The sequence below is a fragment of the Coptis chinensis genome, chromosome 7 (genome assembly GCF_015680905.1).
Source record: "Coptis chinensis isolate HL-2020 chromosome 7, ASM1568090v1, whole genome shotgun sequence".
Taxonomy (NCBI): Eukaryota; Viridiplantae; Streptophyta; class Magnoliopsida; order Ranunculales; family Ranunculaceae; genus Coptis; species Coptis chinensis.
Window position 1 is genome coordinate 19,716,685 of NC_141462.1, and position 19,143 is coordinate 19,735,827.

Here is a 19,143-nt window from a genome sequence, read left to right on the forward strand (position 1 = left end):
CCAATTTCCCATTATACCCAAAAAGATTAAAAAAAAACACATGAGCTTTAAGTATGAACAAAAATTTTAACATAGAGACTCACGGACAAACCTCGGGTTTGTTTGGATCAAGTTTCGAGGACTACCGTTTGAATCTTTGGGAGGTGGACATTCTTATGAGTATGGGTAGAGGTTTTGGAAGCCCTATTCGTGTTGATATGAATTATTTGAACGCAATAATGGTTACTATGCTAGCGTACTTGTGGATGTTGATCTGTCCAAAGCTATACCAGATTAGATATATGTTGAAGTGCCGGAACAAGGGATCGAGTTTTGGCAAAAAGTTCAAATAGGATCGCTACCCAAGTTTTGTAACCAGTGCAAAATTGTTGAGCATCTAGTAGCAGAGTGTCGGCAGGCACCCAACAATAATGCACCAACTACTACGCCCCAACAGGTAGTATCCGCAGCACAGCAGCAAGCTCGATACAAAGGAAAGGAAATGATGACACAAGATGCTTAGGGGGAAGAAAACAATGTAAGATTGTCTAAAAGCCAAAGACGAAGACTGAAGAGAAGGAATCAGGCCACAGAGTGGAGACCTGTAAACACTACAACTAACTTTGACGTAGACACTGGTGCAACAGGCAACTCTGAAGCAAGCATGGGTTTAGTTACAAACATGCAGCAACCAAGTGATGAAGGATCAGGTCCTTCTATAATAGTGCAGACTCCTTCCATTTCTTGCCAGGTGGAGGAGGTAGTACAAAGAGCTCCAGAGCCTATGGAACCGGATATCTCTCCTCGCATTGTGGACATGCCTATTGAGACAGCAGAAAATGGAAGTTGACATTGTTGTATGGAATGCGCAGCAGCAGAATTCAGTTTTAGTCGAGGAGCAAGCTCTAGTCCTTCATGACCATGAAAGAAGCATGAATGCGATATTAGAGCAGGAAATGGCTATGGCTTTTAACATGGAGGCTAGTAGGTTTCACGTGCTAACTGATGTTACTGAGGAGGAGGAAACATCAGACTTAGAGGAAGTGCAAGAGGAAATTCAATTTTTTCATGACAAATTGCTAGAGAAGGACGATACTAAAGCTGAGCCAGATACCCCATTGATGGCCAATGGTGTTGTTACACAATCGGGTAAAGTCTGTAGTGCAGCAAGTAAGCAATCCAGCAAAAAGCACAAAGAAGCACCAGCCAAGAATCAAAGCAGTGGTAAAAAGGGAAGGGGCAGACCATAGTGCTCCAAGAATAAAAATCACAAATGATTACATAAATGTGTTTTTGGAATGTCAGAGGTACTAATAACATTGAGAAAGCGCGAGAGATAAATAAAGTAAGAGTAAATAAAAAGCTTAGTGTTTTCTGCCTACTTGAGACCAAAGTTAGGCAAGACAAGTATGACTATATAAGAAACATTTGTTGCCCTCTGTGGGAACACACAAATAATTATGGTAAAGATCCAGTAGGCAGAATTTGGATTTGTTGGGATTTTTACTTGATAAGTATTGAGAAGATACAGGACTCTGACCAGTTTATCCATTGTCAAGTTACTTTCAAGCCTACCAATGAAGTCTTTTTGCTAATGATTGGTGTATGCTAGAAATTCTAAAGGTCTCCAGACAAACTCCGGCGGGATATAAATGTTCTTCAAAGCTCAGTTATGCTTCCTTGGGCGGTAGTTGGTGATTTTAATAACATAACTAAAGCCGAGGAAAGGATGGGGGGAAGTCATTTGCACCCTAGAGAAGTAGAGGGATTTGTGAAATGTCTACAAAGGTCGGGGATTGTCTTATCCGAAGTTTTAATGGGTTCTTTTCACTTGGAATAACAAGGTAAAAGGTAAGGGCGGCGTAATGATCCAAGATTGATCCTTTGCCTAGTCGGCGGTTTATGGACCGATGTGTATCCGTTATCAAAGGCAGAGTTCTTACCCCATGGGGTATCGGATCATTCACCAATCCTTCTCTTTTGGCATGATTATGACAGGAAAGCTTTACCTTTTAGATTCAAGGATTATTGGGTAGAACAAGAGAAATTCCAAGGCATGTTGCAAGAGGTTTGGGAGGTACAATTGTTTTCAAATCCCATGTACGTCCTCATGCAGAAACTAAAACTTTTGAAGGCCAGAGTTAAACCTTGGGCTAGAGCTCAGTTCTCAAATATTCATGGTAGAGTTCAGCAAGCTAGGGAAGTGTTGTATGATGTGCAAAGGCAATTGCAAGCCACACCTTGGGATTTGGTGGTGGGACAAAAGGAAAAGGAAGCTCTTCAGAAATATAGTGACTTGGCAAGAATAGAAGCGGCTGAAATCAAGAGTAAACAAGATGATTTATGGGCTAGAGATGGAGACAAATGCATGGCGTATTTCTTTAAATCATTAGAGGAAAAAAAAAAGCTAAGAATGGCATATGGTGCATACAGAATGCATATGGGGATATTGTAACTGGGCAGGCTGAGGTTATACAATCGTTTGTGGGCTACTATACTGAGATTCTGGAGTCTGAGGCAGGGGAAATTTGTGGTATGGAGTTCTTCAACAATATTCAGGTTAAAGATATCATCTCACCTGCCATGAATCTTCTTCTAGACTCAGATATTACTCCTGTGGAAATTAAAGAAGCTCTTTTTAGGATGAGAGAGAATGCAGCTCTTGGGCCATATGGTTTTACTTCGTTCTTTTTCAAGAGTTGTTGGGAAACAGTTGGTGGCGATTTTACATGTGTTATCCTTAATGCATTTAAATTTTGTAGATTTCCTAGAGGTGTCAATGTTACCTTTATATGTCTCATTCCCAAAGTTAACAACCCCTCAAAGGTTGAAAACTTTAGACCTATATCCTTGTGTAATACCATATATAAATGCATCTCTAAGGTTGTAGCGAACAGAATAAAGCTAGTCATTAATGACATTGTGCAGGCTAATCAATCAGCTTTTATTCCTGGCAGATCTATATAGGACAACATTTTGCTTTCACATGAACTTCTCCGGGGGTATGATAGGAAACATGGCACACCTAGATGCTCAATCAAATTGGATATCAGGAAAGCGTATGATACAGTGAGCTGGGATGCTATCTTAGCTATGATCAAGGTTTTTCATTTTCCTCCTACAATGGCTAAATGGGAAGAGATGTGCATTGCAACCCCTTCTTTCTCCGTCATGATCAATGGTGCCCCAGAAGGTTATTTTTGCAAGAAAGAGAGGTATACGGCAAGGAGATCCTTTACCACCCTATCTGTTTGTTCTAGTGATGGAAATTCTCAGCTCTGTGATAATGCAGAACATCAACAACAAAGCCATTTCTTTTCATTCAAAATGTAATAGAGTGAGACTGTCACATCTAGTATTTGTGGATGATGTAATCTTGTTTTGTAAGGGAGATAGTGCCTCGGTGAATGCTGTTAAAGAGTGGTTAAATTTTTTTGGAGAAACAACGGGGTTGAATATCAACAAGCACAAAATTTCCGTATTAGCCGGAGGGTTGAATTATCAAGATGCTCTAGCTTTGGCAAATATCTTAGGGGGTGGAACTTGTGAAACCTCCGGTGAGATACTTAGGCCTACCACTCATTTCAGCCAAATTGGGAATAAGGGAGTGCCAACCTCTTGTCGAGAAGATCACGAAGAAGATTACAAACTGGAAATCAAAGTTACTCTCTCATGTAGGTAGATTGCAGTTGATCAACTTAGTTCTTATTTCTTTCCATACTTATTGGTCGAGAACCTTTATTCTCCCAGTAACTGTTCTTGAGCAAGTGGAAAAGATATGTGCACAATTCCTATGGACTGGTACGACCATGAAGAAAGGCCATTACCAAGCAAGTTGGAGTACAGTCTATCTCCCCAAAGATGAGGGTGGCTTGGGAGTTATGAATCTACAAAGGTGGAATATAGGAGCATATTGTGGATTAATTTTTAAACTGGTAACAAGAGAGGATACCATTTGGGTTGATTGGACATGGAAGCAGCATATTAAGGACAAATTTTTCTGGTCCATGAATATACCAAAAGACTGCTCGTGGACTTGGAGGAATGTGTTGAACACTAGAGTGGTGGCAAAGAAGTTTATCAAGTATTCAATAGCAAATGAGGAAAACACTCTCCTATGGCCTGACATATGGTGTTCTCGATCTCCGTTGATCCAAGACGTTGAAGCTATGGCTGCGTGGAATTTTCCCTTGAACTCTAAAGTGAGTGTTCTCATGACTGATGGAAGCTAGAATGATGAAGTACAAGGGATACAATCTCCTGCACTGAAGAGAAGTATAATGGCAGTGGAGATAAATCAGCACCTTAACACTGACTTCGTAGTCTGGACACCTCATCAAAGTGGAAATTTTACCTCCAGTAGTGCTTACGCAGCTTTGTCTCCTGAGCGAGAGAAGAAAAGATGGTGTAAAATGGTATGGGGACGATGGGTGATGCCACGACATTCCTTCACCACTTGGCAGCTATTTTCGAACAGTATGCCCACACAAGATAGGTTAGTCCGCAAGAAAATTCTCACACAATCGGCATGCTGTCTTTGTTCCTCTAGTAGGGAATTCTCTGCTCACCTATTCTTCGAGTGCCAATACTCTAAAGATTTCTTCTTAAGAGTAAAAGGACTACTGGGCATCTATACAGATAATAGTAATGCAAATAAGGAATGAGAATCTTTGTTTAGACTGTGTAAAGTACCAGAAGTGGGTGAGATATATAAAGTATTCTTTTGTGCTTCGGTCAACTACATATGGAAGGAGACGAATGATGAGAAGTTTTGCCAAACTACTAAGCCAGCGGAGGCAGTGTTTCACAAGTTAGTTCGTGACTTAAGGAACTATCTCCAAGTACTAAGACCGAATGTCAGAGACACCGATATGGTTAGAAACCTTTTTCTCATGCTTAACATAACCACTCAGTTTAAGCAACAAGTGGAATCTAATTGCTCCTGGGACCCTCCTAGGGGCAATAGAATCAAAGTGAATGCTGATGGGGCCTTGAATAAAAATGGGCCAAGCCATGGGGGAGTGATGAGAAACAAAGATGGTTTAGTTGTTGCAGCTTTTACGGGGTTTGGAGGACATAGATCAGTGATATTTCAAGAACTAAAGGCGATAGATGCTTGCTTGGAGAGATGTGTACTCGAGGGCTTTACGGAGGTTGAAGTGGAATCAGATTCCATGAGAGCTATTAATGCAATCAACAAGATAGAGAAACCTCCCTGGTATTGTAGAGATGTGGTGGCTGCAATTGAAAGAAAAAAGGTTAATTTTGGGTACATAACCTTTTCACATGTCTTTAGGGAAGTGAATAGGGTAGCTGATTATCTTGCTGGACTAGTCCATAATCATGAGCTGAATATTGTACACTTTGCTAATCCTTTAGATTTTGCTTTACATAACACTGTAATTGAGGATGCAAATGGAAAAATCTATGTAAGGAAAAATTGATCTAATACAGGTGGGGGTCTACCTAACCCTAGCTTATTTGGGAAAAAAAAATTAACATGAAGGAGTGCAAATTATCCTCATTAAGCTTCAACCGTGACAATATTTTTGCAGAAAGTTAATATTGAGGTTGTGAGTGCTGGTTTAGATGTTTTTAGAAGAATCCATGGCTTCCATCTCTAGTTAAAGTTAAAACATTTTCCGTTATAGAAATTCTTGACTGCTAAAAATAATATGATGATATAATAATCTTATGAAACAATAGATCGAGTTAAGGAGAAATCCAATTTACTATATGCAATTTTATAGTTATCACTAGCTATGATGGCAGCCAGATGCTCTTCTAAATTTGAGAGACTATGCCATGCTTGTAAACAAAAAGTTCAAACATCGAGAACCACTACAAGATTTTACATGGAGTAGGAAACAACTCAACAATGTGTAACGAACTTCAAAACCAACTTCTACATCAAAACATAGTAATTCGTGCTACCTTCTTGATTAAATTCAAGCATAAATATCGCTTGATGTCCCTTCTTAATCCCTCTAGCAAATATCTGATAAGCTCTATCTCATTTTCTCCACTTTTGTCTTTCAAAATGATATACTCTTTGCTTTAGGCGCGATGACAATTGCCTTCGTTTCGTCCACCATTCCATATCTCACCATTTCAGTTGCATTTTCCTTTTCTTCACATGATAAAGTACACATAACATAATGTGCAATCCCTATTAGCTGATCTAAGTTATACAATCCCATAATACCATCCATATAATAAAACCTGAATGGATAAATTTAATGAATTTGAATACAATATGACTTGAATATTTCCTATCAATAGAGTGAAAGGTAATTGTCCACTGAGTACATTAATAACACTGAGTAACACCTCCATATGTGATTGAAAATGCAAAACTACAAAATAATTAGTTTCAGAATACAAAAAGCAGGGGCATAGTTGTACAAAAGAGCGTGAATGATCAAATTACAAAAGAAGACCTACATAAAACGATAAATCTAAAATTAGTAGTATTAGCCTACCAGTATTTAATGGCTTGTGATGTTGTCTAGTGGTGAGTAAATTAAAAAGTATTGATATGAGGTTCACTATAAATTGTTTAGAACTTAGATGAAAGGGAGTCTTGAAGTAAAAAAGATAAGTTTCTTAGCTTTTAGGACTTGTTTTGTTAACTCTAGTTGAATTGAATACCATTAGAAAAGACTTTGTTGATTGAACGATTGATTGAAAGCACAAATATTGAAAGAAATAACTTGATTGAAATGAATAACAAACTTGAAATAAATAACTTGATTAAATGAAGAACAAAAACTTGAAGAAATAACTAGATTGAAAATGAAGAACAAAAAGTAAATGACTTGAATTAAAATCCTACATGACACTAGAATAAGTCTAGGTGTATTCTCTTATTCTACTTTTGAGTTCTTATACCCCTACTTTTACAAAAGACTGATTTGCCCTCTCCCTCTACATTTGAGACACCTTACCAAGTTTGCTTTATGCTTTTTCCTTTTGCTTTTTGATTTCTTCTTGATCAAGATAGGTTTTAGAGAAAGTCTTATTTTGTGTCAAGGACATCTATCTCTGGTCTTCTGAATTAAAGACTAGACTTTCAACTCTCTGGTTTGGAGTCCTTGACCTTTGACCTTTGATTTTGATTTTGACTTTTTCATTACTTTTTCATAGCAGCTTCGAGTTTTCATAATAAGTGTAAATAAGGCTCCTTTTGATGCTAAGACGCAGCTTTTATGATAAGTGGTATGAATGAATTACTCAGAACTTTGAAAAAGGCAATAAAAACTATGAGTTGTCTTTTCATTATACATAAAAAAGATTGTAATGCAGTAATGTAAGGGTAATAAAATGCACATTTGGGAGTTGATCACCACCCCCAAATAGCATTTTGCTTCAATTGATACTATTTGTTTGCTATGGTAGTATCGAAATTGAAGATTTATTTTCAAATTAAAATATATTAAGTACCAATTGATACTATTTGTCTGGTAGTATCGAAATCGAAGATTTCTTTTCAAATTAAAATATACTAAGTACCAATTGATACTATTTGTCTGTTATGATAGTATCGAAATCGAAGATTTCTTTTCAAAGTAGTAAAATATATTAAGTACCAATTGATACTATTTGTCTGGGATAGTAGTATCGAAATCGAAGATTACATTTCTTTTCAAATTAAAATATATTAAGTACCAATTGATATTATTTGTCTGTTATGGTAGTATCGAAATCAAGAATTTCTTCTCAAATTAGTAAAATATATTAACTATCAATTGATACTGTTTGTATGTTTTGGGTGTATCAAATTGGAAAACATTGTTTGTTTCATTAAGACAGATGGCAACAGTATAAATAGCAATAGATTTTGGATAAGTATATATGCATAATAAAAGCCATCAAAGTAGATTTCATACTTCAAAAAGGAAAGCAAAATATTGTTTCAACACAACCACCAATATTGTACAAATATTACATTTTTATGTTTTGGATTGACGATCAAGAGTAGCATCAACTTCAGCCAACTCAACACCAGCCTGCAGGAGTTCGGGGTTAAGGGTTACATCTTCAGGGTTAGTTGGTGCAGTGGTCTCGGTATTGGTAGATGGCACAACTTCGGTAACCTCATCACCATTTTTTTCATGCCGGTTTTAGTTGCATCCTCTTTCTCATTGCTAGATCCAAGGTTATACTTGTCAATTAGTTTTCTAAGGCAAACGAGGTGCAAAGCTTCTTATTACCTTGACACAGTATTCCATCTGAGTCACTAACATTTTCCCTCAGCTTCATACACAGCCTTGATCTTAGTCTTTTCTTTTTCATGCTCTACCTCCATTTTCTTCATTTTTTCTTCTTTTTCATTTCGATCAGCTTCCATTATCTTAAGTTCAACCCCCAAGGTTTTCTTAGCCCTCTCTGGAGCAGCAAGTTGGGTAGTTAGGAGACCAGAATGGTTTTTCTCCCTAGCAAGTGATTGCTTCAGAATTTCATTCTCACGCCTAAAAATACTAGATGCAGCAGCATCGGCTTCGAACTGGCTCACCACAGCAGCTTTCAACTACGATCAGATAAATAAATGATTATTTAGAAACTTACATAGCCTTATATAATACCTCAAAAATGGAGGAAAGAATACATACCTTTTCCACCGAATCACAAACGATGTTGAAACGATCAAAATCGGACAGTTTGCTCATCACTGATCGGTCTTTGGGAAGAACACCAATGGTGGTAAGAGTTCGGTTGATCCCAGGTATCGGCTTTTCAGCAAAGAGAGAAGCATGGAGGGGAATCTTCTGGTCTTTATCAAGAAGAAACTGGGGCACAAAAGCGGTAGTAGTATTAGCAGTCGTTCCTCGCAGTCATAGTGGAGAGTGCACCTGCGCTCTAACATAGCGCGACCCGCGCCAATGGAACAGTAGACGAGCGCGACATGCGCCTTACACGAGCGCGACCCGCGCCTATGGAACAGTAGACGAGCGCGACATGCGCCTTACATGAGCGCGTCCGCGCTTCGCGTATGCTCTAGAAACCCACCGACTGTTTTAGAACTGTTTTAGTTTTACTTCCTATTTTAGATTCTTGTATTGATCTCTATATAAACATCTTGTAATCTTCTTATAATTTAATCAAGAAAATATTCTCTCCAGTCAATCTCTCTCTAATTTATCATGGTATCAGCCTAATATTGATCCAAACCCTAATCCTAAACTCTATCAGTTTCCGCCTCTTCTCAATTCTCAATGGATTCTACTCCCAATAATGACTCTACTACAGATTCTGATGATCCTTTCTATGTTCACCACTCAGATAGTCCCACGGCTATCCTCGTATCTCCTCTGTTATCAGGGGACAATTGTCCAACTTGGTTACGGTCTATCTCTAGAGCCCTTCGAGCGAAGAATAAGTTTGGTTTTGTCGATGGTTCTGTAACTCCCCCAACACTCCCAAAGAAAAATCCAAGTGGTCGCGATGTGATGACTTTGTTGCTTCATGGATTCTCAATTCTGTTACTCCAGATATCCGTGGTAGCATCCTCTATGCCGACTCTGCATCCGAAATTTGGAAAGATCTAGGTGATTGTTTTTCACAAACTAATGCACTCAAGGTTTTTCAACTGAAGGATTTTTTCACTCTTCTCAAGCAAGACAATCGTTCGGTATCTGTTTATTTCACCTTACTTAAATCTTTTTGGGATGAATTAAGTTCTTTATCTACTATGCCTGCTTGTACTTGTGGTCATGCATCTATTTTTGCCAAAGAGGTTGAAGACGGTCATTCTATGAAATTCATGCAAGGCCTAGATGCCTGTTTTCAATCCATCCGCAGTCAAATTCTCTTGATGGATCATTTTCCTCGTATGTCTAAGATTTATTCTTTAATCCGACAAGAGGAGAAGCAACAAGAGATCCATGCACTCTCTCTTCCATCCGCTCGGGCTGCTGCTGCCGAGTACTCATTTTCAGAAGACCAACTGGGCTTCTTCTTCGAAATCAGGTTTGTCTAAACCTCCACAGAAGCCTGGTGGTTCGCCACGACCTCGGCGTGCACACCCACCGGATCTGTGGGGCTAGAGGCGAGCAGCATTTCGTCCATTCTGCAACTATTGTAACCGAGTTGGACATCATATTGGTACATGCTACAAACTGCACGGTTATCCACCCAAGCTTGCTCAGGCTAATTCGGTTGCTACAGACTGCAATTCTCCTATTTTTTCCATAGAACAATACAACCAACTTCTCAGTTTGCTTGATTCAGGTAGTACCTCTTCACAAGCAAACGGCGGATGTATATCTCTCTCGTGTTTTCTAAATCCATATGGATCATTGACTCGGGTGCTACCAATCATGTGCATTCTTCATTACATCTATTTTCTCATTATCATACTTGTTTAACACATTCTACTCTTAAACTTCCGGATGGAAGCGGACAATTTAATTACTCATGTTGGTAGTGTTATTCTCTCTCCCTTTTAGCCTTGACAACGTTCGTTTTGTTCCCACCTTTCATTTTAATTTGCTTTCCATTAGTGAACTAGTTAAGTCTCACCCTATCTCTATCACGTTCACTAATGATTCTTGCCTTTTTCAGGACTAGTTAACGAAGAAGAAGATTGGATTGGGACGGCTTAATGGGGGACTCTACCATCTCCAACTAGCTTCAGTTTGCTCATCCCACAACTCCTCCACAAATAATTTATGGCATTATCGCCTAGGACATCTATCTTCCACGCCTTTGCAGATTTTAGCTAAGCAGTTTCCTTTCATTTCTAGTTCAAATAATGCTACTTTTGTATGTCCATAAGCTAAGCAAACTCGTTTATCTTTTTCTCATAGTTCAATAAAAACCATTAGACCTTTTCAAATGATTCATTGTGACATTTGGGGTCCTTTTCATTTACCATCATCTTCTAATGCTCGTTTTTTCTTAACTATTGTCGATGATTTTAGTCGTGCTACATGGATTTATCTTATGACTGTCAAATCTGAAACTGCCATGCATTTACAATCTTTTTTTGCCATGGTTCATACTCAATTTCATTCTACAATACATTTACTCATATCCGGCCATAGCAACATTGATGACCATTTTCATAAAATCCAAGTCCTTCGTTCCGACAATGGCTCTGAATTTATATCCCATAACACGCAACAATTTTTTTCAAAACATGGGGTAATCCACCAACGTAGTTGTGTTGCTACTCCCCAACAAAACGCTGTTGTTGAAAGAAAACATTGTCACTTACTCAATGTTGCACGAGCATTACGTTTTCAAGCCCACCTCCCACTATCCTTCTGGGGTGAATGCATTCTCACCACAGGCTATCTCATTAACAAAATTCCTAGCACCTTGTTAAATAACAAATCACCTCATGAGCTTCTATTTACATCACCTCCCACTCTTGCCCATCTTCGTATTTTTGGTTGTTTATGTTTTGCTCACAACACTTCCATTAAAAATAAGTTTGATCACCTGGAAACCCGCATCTTCATTGGTTATCCTTACGCTCAAAAGGCTATCGATTTATGATTTATCTTCCAAGAAAATTTATACTTCACGTGACGTGATTTTCCATGAGACTGTATTCCCCTATCAACATTTATCTCCCCATCACATCTTCCTATTTCTCCCTTACCTATCCCAGACAATGAAACCTTCGACATTCAATCATCTCATGTAATTTCAATGGATGGAGCGCGACCTACTCCAGCCCAAACTCCCACTCCTCCAGCTCTGTCACCCCCCCTTTTGGAAGATCCTCAGCCATCCCATCTCAATCCTCCTGCCTCAACTCGATCTACTAGAATGCGATAACCACCACCACTCCTCATCCAAGATTATGACTGTCCTACTCTCACCAAGGCACCTACAGTCCCTCGTTCGGCCAACCTCCTCCAATCGGACTCTAAGGTAACACGGTCTTCCACTCCATACCCTATGGCTTTTTATGTTTCTGACACTAACTTTTCTCCTTGTCATAAAGCTTTTTTGTCTAAAGTGTCTTCTTCAGTTGTTCCTACATCCTTTTCTCAAGCTGTCAAAATTTCAGAATGGAGAGCTGCTATGGCTGCTGAAATTGCAGCTTTGGAACAAAATAACACATGGACTCTTGTTCCGTCATCTTTTCATCATAAGCCTATTGGTTGTAAATGGGTTTTCAAGATTAAATATCATTCAGATGGTTCTATTGAACGTTACAAAGCTCATCTTGTTGCCAAGGGTTACAATCAGATTGAAGGCCAAGACTATCATGACACTTTTGCACCCGTTGCAAAACTAGTCACTATTCGATTACTTCTCTCCATTGCTGCTATCAAACATTGGACTCTTTATCAGCTGGATGTCCACAATGCCTTTCTCCAAGGCGATTTGGATGAAACTGTTTATATGACATTACCTCCTAGATCGCCAAAGCGGGGAGAACGGGGATATGTAAGCCTCGAAGAAGTCCTTATATGGACTCAAGCAGGCTTCGGCAATGGTTTGCCAAACTATCTACCACTCTTATCTTTCCGGCTTCACTTTCGGTCTAAGTCCGACTATTCTCTATTCACTAATATTTGTGGTTACGATTCTACATTTGTCCTTGTATATGTGGATGACATTACGATCACAAGGCAACAATCCATCTCTCATTCAGAACTTGAAGAAATTTTTAGAAGCAAAGTTCTATATCAAGGACTTGGGACGTCTAAAATATTTCTTGGGTATCGAGGTTGCTCGTTCCAAAGAAGGATTATTTCTTACACAGCGCAAATGCCTTTTGGACATTCTGTCTGATTGTGGTACCACTGGTGGTCGTATTTCTGAGTTCCCTATGGAACAAAACATCAACCTCCATACCGATAATGGCACATTACTTCAGGATCTTACTGTCTATCGCCGCTTGATTGGGCGTCTCTTATATCTCACAGTTACACGTCCAGATATCACTTATTATGTTAATTATCTCAGCCGTTTCATGCAGTCCCCACGGACTCCACATCTAGATGTTGCTCATCGTATACTCCGCTATCTTAAAGGTTCGATCAACAAAGGGATTCTCTTATCCGCTAATAGTTCTTTACACATCTCCGGTTTCTGTGACTCTGATTGGGCTGGCTGCCCTGTCATTCGTTGTTCTACTAGTGGTTATTGCACTTTTCTTGGTTCTAGCCCTATATCCTGGAAAACAAAGAAACAGAGCACTGTATCACGTTCTTCTGCTGAAGCCGAATATCGTTCCATGGCTACTCTGGCATGTGAACTTCAATGGTTGAAGTATCTTCTCTCTGACTTAGGCATCTCTCATTCTTCTCCGATGAACATGTTACGTGACAATCAAGCGAGCCCTTCATCTCTCTCAAAATCCAGTTTTCATGAGCGAGCGAAGCACATTGAATTGGATTTTGTCTTTCTTACGCGACAAGATCTGAGGCCAAGTTACTATCTCCTACGTTCGTTTCATCCTCGATCAGGTGTGGATGCCTTCACTAAACCTCTCGGCAAGGACACACTTTCTCGAGATTAATTCGCAAGTTGGGAGTTCTTGATATTCACTCTCAACTTGAGGGGGTATTAGCGGTCGTTCTTAGCGGTCATAGTGGAGAGCGCTGCGCTCTAACATAAGCCGACCAGCCTATGGGAATGATGACGAAGCGTGACATCTTTACCTTACACGTCGCGACCAGCACCTATGGAACGATGTAGACGAAGCGACATCCTTTACATGATGGCGTCCCGCAGCGTATGCTCTAGAAACCCACCGACTGTTTTAGAACTGTTTTAGTTTTACTTCCTATTTTAGATTCTTGTATTGATCTCTATATAAACATCTTGTAATCTTCTTATAATTTAATCAAGAAAATATTCTCTCCAGTCAATCTCTCTCTCTAATTTATCAAGTAGCAGCCATCGGAGGGCGAGATATTGCAATTGTTAATGTACGAGGAAAGGGGGCAGTCTTATCAATCTCGGTCTCAGAGGTCTTCTTTCTGTTTCTTCGACTCAAGTCAGAGTCGGTATGAGCTTCCTTATCTTGGGAAGGAGCTTTTGAGGTTTCACCTCCAGTTTGTGGTTGTAGGGAAGACAGGAACCCCTGTAGATTTGAGCTTTTCCCAATTCTTGAAGTCATATTTGTGTACAATAACGAATGGTCATCAAACACATCTTGCAAAAGAGCATAATTATAGAAATTTGGGACTTCTTGTTTAATTTTGGGGAAAAGATCTTCAGTCATTACTAAGCCACTATTTATATAATAAAAATAACATTAAGGCACATTCCCATGAGTTCCAAATTAAACGAATTTCAAAAAGCACGAGAAAAGCAAGGTTGTAAGGAACCTTGAGCCTTGGTCGTTGGTCTAGGGTTTCGACATCGGTTTTGATCCATTTTGAGTACACTACCCTTGAGAACATATAAATGAGCAAGATAGTGTTGTGCATCGTGCGAAGTGACATTGAAGCTGGGTTCCCATAAACATCGGCACCGGTTTTGGCATCTACTTCTTCTTTGGAGCCTTTCAAAAGCTCCATGACTCTAGCCAAATTTCCCTTACTCCTTGAAGTGGCAAGTCTTAACACTGTGAACATTAGAACAAGTGGATTGATCATATGAGGAGTCAGTATGGCATGTCGACCAATTGGGATTTTATCAAGAAGGTAATAAAAGGTAACGTACCTCTAAGATTGAAAACATGATGCACCAAGGGAGGAATAACTTCAGCTTCGACTGATTCCCATTGGCCAGAGATGATGATAGGATAGAAAGGCCACTGTCTTGGTTTACCCATATGATTCCTTTAACCTCAGTCTTATTTTGTTTCTTGGGATAGTAGTAGCCAATATACTTTTCTAGACCAGTTATTTGTTTAAAGGTGCCTTCAACAAAGGTATAATGGTTTAGGATGTTGGTTAATCTAATTCATTTCGACTCCTGCATTTCGGGGGATAAATGGGCATTGTAATAATTACATATATGCATCAGTCTCCAAAAGTTTCCCATGCCTTGGCCGGGAGAGATATTTAGGTGATTGAGCATTTCGCGATCGAAACTAGTAAGGGGAAAGCGTAACCTTGGAAGGGGTAGCACAACTGGTGCGACCTTGGGTTTGCTCCCCAATGGTCACTAGTTCGATTCCCCTCAAGGCCACTGGCGAGGCAGTACCCAGTCAAATTTCCAACCAGGGCCCCGGGATTAGTCAAGGTGCGCGTAAGATGGCCCGGACACCCGGTTAGCAAAAAAAAAAACATAACCCTATAGCTAGTTGTCCGACGGTTACAATAATGGCTCAAGGATCACCACTTTGGCATTTCGTCCCTCTCCTCGATCCAGCATAGTGGCGAAGTTGGACGTTGTCGGTTATCCAATATGCTGCTCGAACCAGTTCTAAGTTGGGACTTTTTGGGAAGTAAGGGTTAAGTCCACGGCTCTATATATTGGTATCCTCGGTGATATCACCACTTTGACTCGGAGGTCACCATCTCGAATGGATGGCAAGGGAGACCATCATCCAAGTAAGTAATTTCCTAGGCTTGGTCGTTGCGAACATCCCTATCAGATGTTGAGGCCGAGGCGGAGGTACTAACCCTTACTTCAGACTTGGTGTCTTCACTCGACATCTCGGAATCACTAGAAACATTAAATTTAGAATTAAAACTATATCCCCTATCGGTATTGCTATTGCTATATTCATTACAATCATACATTATGTTATTTATAAAACACATGTCGAAGTGTCGAGGTGGTGGTGATGGCGTTCTTATAGGTAGAATCTAACATCTCGTCATAAGACTTCGGTGTCAAAGCAAGAATCGCATAGATGTAATTTGTCTAAAATTACCAAAAAAATTTCTCCTAGCCATAACTGAAACAAGGTAAAATCATAAATTTAAAAACCCTACAAGCTATCATAGTATCAAAAAGGTTAACAATTCAAATTTATCACAGTATCAAAAAGGTTAACGGTTCAAATTTATCATAGTATCATAGCATTTATAAAAGCCCTAACCCTAACCCTAGCTTTTTCAGTCAAGAAAAAGAACATACAAGATTAGAGTAAAAACGTAAGACATAAGATAAGATTTTTAAATGTTCTAACCTGAGCAGAGAATAGTTTGAAAGAGAGATTCGAGTGTAGAAGATAAGCAGCAGTGGATAGTGATAGGTCAAAAATCGTGTCTGCTTCTTTGTGTTTTGTTTTGTTTTGTTTTGTTTTGAAGTTGGAAATGAAACGTAAAAAGAGAGAAATGGACAGCGTGAGTTTTTATACCTCTATTCTGAGCCAAACTGTTGGGATCCAAACAATAACCACTTCTCGAAAAATTCAAAATTTAAATTATTTTTGAAATTTGAAGATTTTGAGAGGGTGCGATGTCATGGGCAAATATCATGGCTAATATTTCAGCCCTAATGTTTCATTAAAATATCGACATATCGACATAAGGATCGATATCTCTCTATAGTTGAATATTGCAGGTATGAACGGGAAGAAAGTGGAGAAGAAGAAGAATGGACACGTGTCATCATATGATTGGAGTGAAGCTAGCTTGGAGGACTATATAACCAAAGGAGAAGAGAGAGATCATTATGTGTTGCACCCCAAAAAATTCTAAAACGAGAGAGAGAAAGAGAGAGATTGTAAAGAACACCTTCAGGCAATAAAATTCAGTTCATTTCATCTCGAATTCCAATTGAATCATCAAGTATTTGTTAAATATTTGGAGAATCATCTCTGATCACCACATGTAGGTTTGAAAGGCACTTTACCAAAGGAGTGCAACGTTCAAGCAAGTCAAATGACGACAAACACATTTAAAAAATGAGTGAATGCAAGAACATAATGCTTAACTAAAAAATAAAAATAAATAACGTTGTTTTATTTTTTAGTTTTTTATGCAATCAGTATTGGTACTGGAAAAGAAATTGAATTAAATAAGTACAATTACAATTCCACAATCAAATAAGAAAGTTAGTATTATTACTCTGCATAGTGATAACCAATCACCAATTGGTTGCTTGTGTGACAACAATTAAAAAGGCGACATTAAAATTTGCAAATAATTAAATTGGTTACTTACGTGACATAAAATACCCAAAAATGAATGCCCCATTTTGCAATTTATTCTTTACCTTCTTTGTCGGTCAATATGATAAGCCAATAAAAAATTTGAGAGCTGGCAGTGGAGAGACTGTAAATTAATCAATCGGAATTTGCAGTGAATAAGATTACCCTAAAGGAACTCTAGAACTGCAATGTTGTCAGTTACCAACGTGGCAAACTCTATTTAATAGGTGAACAAAGCTGATGACGAAGTGAAATTGATTGAGAGAGATAGAGAGGGAGGGAGCGATTAAGGTTTTAATGGTGACATCAAAAAGGTTTTGTTTTAAGAGTTTTGTTCGTGGTGAATTCTTTGAGGTCTTTTGATTTAGCGTTGGTTCAAAAGAGGCTGGCTATACATGTACCTGTTTTTTAGCCTCTTGTACGTAGGGCTTTAGTGGGGTTTCTTTTTTGGTTGATAAAATCATAATATTGGAATATGCCAATAGAAGTGATAGTAATTTAATAATATAATAATAGACTAGAAACATCCAATTGAGCTGATTTTTGTTGGGTAGGTAAGTCATCTAGATTTACTAAAATTCAGCCCTTAGTTCAATGTGGAAGTCCGCTTTTGGAATGCGTATGTCATTTCCGTATGTCAATTCTGATCAATCACATTTTTTATTATTTTTTTATTGGTAAGCCTATTTTAAATGAGATCAATAACTCTTTGATGTTGGCGGAGTTTGAGCCCCAGACCTCTAGTATCATCACCCAAAGGTTTTACCAACTTTGCTAGTCGACACTGCGATCAATCACATTTCACAAGCAACAAACAAATGTTCACATCTTTCTTTACACTTTTTCCATATTTATTATAATAAAACAAAATGGATGGACAAAGGATGGTCGGGATCACGTGGGGATCTGAGTTAGGTGTGCGTGGGGATTTACATAAACACGTGTATGGCTTAGAATGTTTTGAAACATTTAAAATGTTACTTAATTAATGAATTAAATGTTTTGTAATAAAAATGGTTTGGACTATTTAAATATAGAGTTCCCTTAAATATAAAAAGAGATGGGTGTATTTGCCCCATTAAAACTTTATTATAATAAAACAAAATGGATGGACAAAGGGTGGTCGGGATCACGTGGGGATCTGAGTTAGGTGTGCGTGGGGATTTGCATAAACACGTGTATGGCTTAGAACGTTTTGAAACATTTAAAATGTTACTTAGTTAATAAATTAAATGTTTTGTAATAAAAATGGTCGGGACTAATTAAATATAGAGTTCCCTTAAATATAAAAAGAGATGGGTGTATTTGCCCCATTAAAACTGAAACCTATGGAGGACTTACTGATGACCAATTGACCATATTCATTTAATTCCTAAAAACATTAAAAAAAAAGAGGGGCTTTGGGTGGAAGGGCTGTTATTTGTAGTAAAAGTCTCAAACTTCTCATCGTTTCTTAGTTCTGAAAGGCCAACCCATAATAAAACCTCAAATGACCTGAGAAAAATAACGCTCCATAGATGGTCTTAAATAATGTTAATCTCTCCTCAATTTCCGCCCGAAATATAATGACTTTCATGTTCTCAAAGGTATATAAAAGGTTTATTACACCTCCCGGTCTCTCTCTCTCAGTCTCACTATTTTCTCTGTCTCTGTAAAATCTCTCTTCCGTGTAGTCAAATGATCCGTCCAATTGAGAATGTGAAAAAGCATCACTTATTAGTACGTAGATTCTTATATTATTGAAAAATCAGCAAAAGCTCTGTTGCTAACATGGAAACAACAGTATCATCTCCTTTGTATTCTCTATCTTTGATCCTTCTTCAAGGTAATTGTTTTATGTCTTATTTCTAGACCTTTATATTAGGTTCCGGTTATAGTTCTAATTATTCAACTTTTTTTTTTTCGCTCATTTTCTATTGATGTCTTTTAGTGAATTATGGAGTTTATTAGTCATTATCCATGTAATAATAGAGTGATTCCATGTCTTTCAGCGGCAACGCAATAATCTATTTACTCTAACATTATATTATTTGTGTACGTATTTATTTTTGGGATATTACTTAGCTTTCATTGATCAAGAATTTCAGAAACTGGAGAAGCGTAAAAAAATACCTGATTAGAGACTCGAGACAAGTTATACAGTG

The 19,143-nt window shown here is 38.4% G+C and overlaps 3 protein-coding genes across 3 annotated transcripts; 2 read left to right on the forward strand and 1 right to left on the reverse strand.

Moving 5' to 3' along the window:
• Window positions 1–4,850: 4,850 nt before the first annotated feature.
• On the forward strand, window positions 4,851–5,423 carry LOC147486482 (uncharacterized). The gene has a single exon (XM_086573747.1). The coding sequence runs from the start codon at window positions 4,851–4,853 to the stop codon at window positions 5,421–5,423; it is 573 nt and encodes a 190-aa protein (XP_086429873.1).
• Window positions 5,424–7,881: 2,458 nt separating this feature from the next.
• LOC147486483 (uncharacterized) lies at window positions 7,882–9,117 on the reverse strand. Its single transcript, XM_086573166.1, has 2 exons — window positions 8,592–9,117; window positions 7,882–8,509 (listed from the first exon to the last, which is right to left on the reverse strand). Exons 1-2 carry the CDS (start codon window positions 8,646–8,648, stop codon window positions 8,219–8,221), a joined length of 348 nt encoding a protein of 115 aa, XP_086429292.1. The 5' UTR covers window positions 8,649–9,117; the 3' UTR covers window positions 7,882–8,218.
• A 77-nt stretch (window positions 9,118–9,194) lies between these two features.
• LOC147486484 (uncharacterized) lies at window positions 9,195–10,552 on the forward strand. The gene is made up of 3 exons (XM_086573748.1): window positions 9,195–9,375; window positions 9,471–9,948; window positions 10,543–10,552. Exons 1-3 carry the CDS (start codon window positions 9,195–9,197, stop codon window positions 10,550–10,552), a joined length of 669 nt encoding a protein of 222 aa, XP_086429874.1.
• Window positions 10,553–19,143: the final 8,591 nt, after the last annotated feature.